A 6,000-nucleotide genomic window follows, 5' to 3' on the forward strand; every position below is an offset into this window, starting at 1 on the left:
GCAGGCCAAGGAGTCAGGGCTGGCGTCTCACCTCAGTGTCACAAACTGAGATAGAAACAGAAGATAAAAGACAACTTTGCAGCTCTAGCTCTACAATTATTAGGCGTCTAGGATTGAAGCTAGAAAAAGAAAGAGAGGGAGAAGTAAACAGCTTTAGTGCTCAAAAGTGGGAGGAAAGATAGACCACTCCCAGGTAAAGTATATGCTACAAATTAAAATCTCCACTTTACAAGCAAGATTTGTCTTAGCTTCAAGTGATCCGAGCCACTAACTTGCATATGATTAGAAAATTGTTTTTCTTGTATGCAAGTGTCACCAATGTTTCACATTGTACCAAACCACAGCCCACAGACATGACTGGGCCCCAGCCTGCCAGAACAAGTGAAACACCAAGCCAAAGCCACTGCAAGGCAGTAATTTTCCCAAGAGGGTATACATATATATATGCTACATAACTCATCTCAAAGTTTCAAGTCATCATCTATGGCTAGCTATAACTGCAGGAACATGTAACTACTCTGGTGTATAGTAACCAGAAGCATCCATCTAATTTCTGAGTGTCTTTTCCTGGATTACATGTGACCAAGCTCATCAGCAAGGACACAATGCCATGACATTCAACTGGTCCATTCAGTCCCAGCGCAGACCAAGAAAGCACCAGTCCAGCTGCATCAATTCAACTGAACAAAGTACAAATGTCAAATTAAATATACTTGTCAGAAATGCTACCATCTATTCAAGTTTTACAGGAAAAGAATGATATTTTGGAGTCCCTGTTACTTTGTATTCACAAAGACTTCATAGAGCAGGGACCTGATAGAAATGCTTTGTCTCGACATTAGACACATTTGAATTTAATGCTCAGCTTTCTGGAGAGGCAGCTGAATTAAGGTCAAGTACAGAAATCCAAGTCAGAACAGAAAGAGAGCCTGAATGTAAATGTAAAGCTTTAGCACAGTAAAGCAGATGTGTCAGATTATACCACACTGTGTTTGGCTGCGAAATACTGCTGCTAAAGAGTAGTTTCCAAATGCCCTTACTTCAGCCACCCAGAATTAAAAGTGGAAGAGGCATCTTAGTGGAAATGCACCTTGCCTGATGCAGTCAGGTAAAATCACCACCACTCCACGGTCTAAAACCAACTACAGTATTGAATTCTATGAACTATTTTCCAGTGGACTTGCCATCAGCTCTCACCTCCAGTATAAAGTGAAACCTTAAATGCAGAACTATCACAGTACATCTCAGTATCCTCCTTTTCCATTCTCAGAATAAATTAAATCCAAGCCAGTCAAAGTATTTTTAGCTAGCAGCATATTGTTTTTCCCATATTCCACAATAATTGCTATGAATTCCACCAGGAGACCAGTTAAAAGCCTTATTTCCTCCTCTCCTTATTGTATAAAAGCAAAACAATTTACATGTATTTAGAAATGTAACCTGAAAAACACAAGACAAATGTAGAACACATCATCAATGCACGCCTTCATCTGCAAACACTCTGAAGCCATACTTAAGAAGAGCGGCATCATTCATCTCGATCAAGGCCCTGGGAACTTGACAGGTCCCCAGCCATACTGTCTGGCATACTTCTACAGCACTTCCACTAAATGGAGCATTTTTGAACAAGCAATTCAGTCCTGTCTTGCTACAACCTGCCCATCACCACTTCCTGCGTTCCAGATCCCTTCCCAAAAGAGAAGTTTATGATGGGTATATTCCATGAAGTACTCTACAAGCTTACTACAGTAACACTTTCCTTCTTATTCCATGCTCAGAGCAACACACAAGAACTGTGGGATCCTAAGATAATTCTGAAACCACTTAGTAATTATTTAATGAAAACTCCATTACATTCTTCACAAGTTCACAACTCATAGGTACCAGACTGAGCATTACAGCAAACTGCAAAAACCGCTGAGGCCCAGAATGGAGACTATCAGCTCCTGCCAGCCACAACACAGGGAATCAGCGCAACCCATCATGGGACATATGAAAGAGATTGACAATACAGATGAAGATGCTTCTGAACACAGCTCCTGATTCTTAACCCAGCAAAACAAGTCCCAGTATTGTCTTCTGGGCAGGTTGTGAAATCTGTCTAGTATGACAGAGAAGGTTCAGAATGTAACAGTCTGTCATCCACTGGTAAAGTACTGAAAAGGAGGAGAGGAAAAAAAAAGTCCCTGTAGCTTTCTGAGTGGATGCTGCTGTAGCGGTGACATGTTGCAGACTAAGAATCTGTTGCACACAAATCCACCTGCACACATTATTTCATGCAGCAGGAAGTCCTCCCAGCAAAAGTGATGCCAGTGAAAAAGGAAAAGGTTCCTCTTGAGACCTTGAAGGTTTAAATACTAAATATTTTGTCAATAATCCAAACACATTGCTTCTGACTGTATGAGCAGTAGGAAGCAACAGTTTCGTTTCTCAGAGTTCACAAGGTTTTCTATGACAGGATTCAGCAGTTTGCTAAACTGCAGCTAACATCACACAGTTACACACTGTAACCTAAACTATAACCAAAATCAACATATAAGATTATTATCTCTCAGCAACTTCATATGAGTTCAGTATTACACCATAAATACTTCTCATAGCAGTGCTGCATTTAGTACACCTGATTTTGCCTTTAAAAACAAACAAAAAAACACATCGAAGTGGGGTTTTTTTGCTGTTACATTCTGTACTTTGTCCAATTGGGTTTTTATGCTGAGAATTAAGCTTTCTACCAGAGTGATGGAAGCTATGTTTTGATCTCCCAGACTTGCAAGGTGCAAAGCATAGGCTGAAAAGAGGTACTTTTATTTCAATTAAAAAAACACTGGATGCAGACACTGTGCCATCTACCTCTAAACAGAAAAGTTAACCACATTTCAGAAAAATAAGACACAGAAAAGGCAGAAAAGGCCTCCATGCAACACTGATTATGCTGCCTTACTTTAGGGCTTGATAAGAAGTTAATATTATTGGGGCAAACTTTAAGTATTTCATAGATGAGGAAAAAAAAAACAACCACCACTTAATCCCCAAATTTGACTGACAGTTTTCTCTTGTCCTGAAGTTTAGTTCATAGACAGTAAGAAAGACATCAACATAGCCTGGTGGTGAGAGTAATTTATGAACAATTCAGAAATGTTCTTGGGAACACAGAAAGAAAATAATGGGAAAGAGCCATCAGTTCAAAATAAAGGAAGTATGGGTTCCACTCCCTGTTCTGATACTTTCTGTAGAACAGCAGCCAAATTACTTAATCTCTGTGCTTCAGATCTCCCCCTTCCCACTGCTCCTCCTCCTCCTCCTCTCTGAACATATTGTCTATTTCATCTGTTCAACTCTTCATGGCTAGAAATGAATCTCAGTGCACATTCAAACCATATGCAATAAAATTCAGTCTCAATACACTATCTTTGCAAGTCAATGAAATACCAAATAAATGAAAACCTTACCAAAGAGACGGTTGCTACCTGTCAGTACTAATAAAGCTCTCAACAGTAACTCAGACGACTGAGAAAGCTTTTTTCTTAGTTTGGTCTTTTAAGATAAACAGGAAAATAATTACTAAAATCGAAGGAAGTTACCTAACATAAGAAGCAAGCAAGTGTGAACTACATGACTATTTAGAGAGACTAGGCCGGTTGGGGGCGGGCGGGGGGGGATCCGACTAATCTGACCGGAAAGGAGGGAAGCACCGTCTGCCCTGAAGAGCCTCCACCCAGCAACGGGAGCCCCGGTGATTCACAGCCAAAATGAGAAAAAGACAAATCACACTGAGCTCTGCATAAACTACTATAGAGAGAACGTATGTAGGTAAACACACAGACGGAAAAAGCACCTCACCTAGTTCAATTTAAAGCGACTGAGATATCTACAGCGGGATATCCCTCAACGCCACCAGCACAAGACGTGACCTCCACGATGGAGCCGCAGCCCACCGTGTCGGGGAGCTCCATCCCCTCGCCGTGCCCTTCCTTCTCCGAAAGGAGAGCGCCGAGCGCGGAGCCCTGCCCGCAGCACTGAAGAGGGACGGGGGCTTGAAAGCCCGCAGTCCCCGGCTGCAGCAGCACCGCGTCTCCAAGCCTCAGGCTCCCACCGGAGACATCCCGCGCTGAGGCCCCGCCGCTGCCCTACTCCCAGACTCCCCCTCGCAGGCCCCACCGCGGAGCCGCCCCCCCTCACCCCGCTCCACTCCGCCGCCTCCCGCGCCTCACCTGCACCTGCTCGCGGAAGCGGAGTCGCCCCGCCGCTCCCCAAGAGAAGCGACAACAGGAAGACGATCCCGAACGGGCGCCGGGACCCGAAGGGTAGCGGGCTGCTTCTCCGCCGCCCGGCACCCCCACCGAGACCCCCGCACTGCTGCATGCCTTCCGCTCCCGGACCAAGCCGGCACCGAATGCGGGGCCCGAGGTTCTCAGCGTCTCCGGCGAGCCCCCGCGGCAGCTACTGCCCCCCGCCTCCGCGGCGCGGCTGCCCGCGGCATCGGACCCAGCTGCCCCACTCCCCTCACAGAACCCCACCAGACCCTGCGGACGCTACCACCGCCGCCGCCATCTTCCGGGCTACCTGACCGGGAGAGGGTGGGGCGCCCTGCTGATTGACAGCCCTATTTACCAATCAATCCGCTCCTCACGCTCAGGAGGCGGCATTACTGGCTGGGATGGAGCTAATCCGTGATTGACAGTCAGATCAGCCAGTCGCTCAGCGCAGGGCGAGCTAGGGCGAGCGCAGGCTGCGGCGCGACAACGGCGGCGCGCGTTTGCCAACCAAACTGCGCTCGAGACGCGGAGGGGGCGGAGCTTCCCTGGGATTGAAGGCGCGCTCCGCCAACGGTCTGGCTGTGTCATTTCCGCGCGGGGCAGCAGGAGGAGGGGCCTGCTTGAGCCCGTGCGCAGGACACGCGGTAGTAGCGGGAAGGGCGCCGCCTGCAGGCGCAGTGGCGGCCTGAAGTGTGTGAGGGGGAGTTTTCGCTGCGGCCGCGCTGGGCGCGCCCTGGGCACCCTTTCGGGCAAGTTATAGCGGCACCTTCCGTAGCCACGGGTCTAACAGCAGGGATCACGGAGGAACACAGACCCAAACCTGTGCCTTCGTGTCTCCGAGAGCACGATAGTGCCCTACTCTTCAAAGCCAGGCTGGACCTAGGGACTTCTCGAGGGCTAAGCAGATGTAGGGTGGTGGCCGAGCTCTGCGCCCGAGCAGTACGTGTTTACCTGCCGCCCTCTGCACACCCGCAGCAAAACCCTGCCAGAGGCCGAGCGACGAAGCTCGAGAGAAACACTAAAAGGCAGCGTCAGGTTCCATCAGGAGCCTCGGGGCCCGCCGGCAGAGCCTCCCCCCGACTACTCGGCGCACCGGCGCTGCGCTGCCCACCGCTCCTGCGGACCGGCTGCCAGGCACACAGCCTTTCCGGGCCGCTTGCACGCTTCAGCCTGTGTGTCTGGGCTATTCCGGCTCCTCTGCAGAGGAGGAGTTAGACAAAGAGACGGGCAGAAAGTACCTTCTGCAGTCTGTGCATTTCCAAGGCTTGAAATGACCTTGTTAAATTAATGATAGAAGCGGGGCTCAGAAATAATGGCTGTTCGGGTATAAGGTTGGGTTTGTAACTCGGCTGAATTTAGAGTATGTGAAAATGAGGTGTCAGCTTTAAGCAGCATAAATGGAACCATTACCTAAGGAAGCAGGGGCTCTGTATAGTGAGGAAATAAGGAAATACCCTACACCCAACGAACTAGATTGCCATTTTCCAAATAATTTAGCAGAAATTCTAATTATGTCAAGATTATATAATAACTTTGTGAGCACAGACCATCCAAAGAAATGTACAATGAGTGCACCCCTGGGACTTTTGTGAGAGAAAAGTTCTGTGCTCAAAGTAGCACTAGGAACACAATGTCCGTGAAGATCCAACATCAACTTAAATCCTTCTTTTGCTAAGAATTTTTTCTAGGGTAACTTTCTCCTACCATGGGATGTACTTAAACTGCTTATACCAATCCTGCATCT

The 6,000-nt window shown here is 47.7% G+C and overlaps 1 protein-coding gene across 2 annotated transcripts in view; it reads right to left on the reverse strand.

Moving 5' to 3' along the window:
• The window catches only part of LMTK2 (lemur tyrosine kinase 2), a 48,013-nt gene extending 43,429 nt beyond the window's left edge, over window positions 1-4,584 (reverse strand). For both annotated transcript variants that reach the window (XR_010988371.1, XM_068146754.1), the window contains exon 1: window positions 4,212-4,584. Coding sequence is in view for 1 of the 2 variants with exons in the window: in XM_068146754.1 (XP_068002855.1) it covers window positions 4,212-4,362 (151 nt within the window). In the remaining variant the exon portion in view is untranslated. The remainder of the gene's footprint in view (window positions 1-4,211) is intronic.
• Window positions 4,585-6,000: the final 1,416 nt, after the last annotated feature.

Source organism: Melanerpes formicivorus, unplaced genomic scaffold, assembly GCF_026170545.1.
Source record: "Melanerpes formicivorus ecotype bairdi unplaced genomic scaffold, bMelFor1.0.p_v2 SCAF_14, whole genome shotgun sequence".
In the NCBI taxonomy this organism is placed as follows: Eukaryota; Metazoa; Chordata; class Aves; order Piciformes; family Picidae; genus Melanerpes; species Melanerpes formicivorus.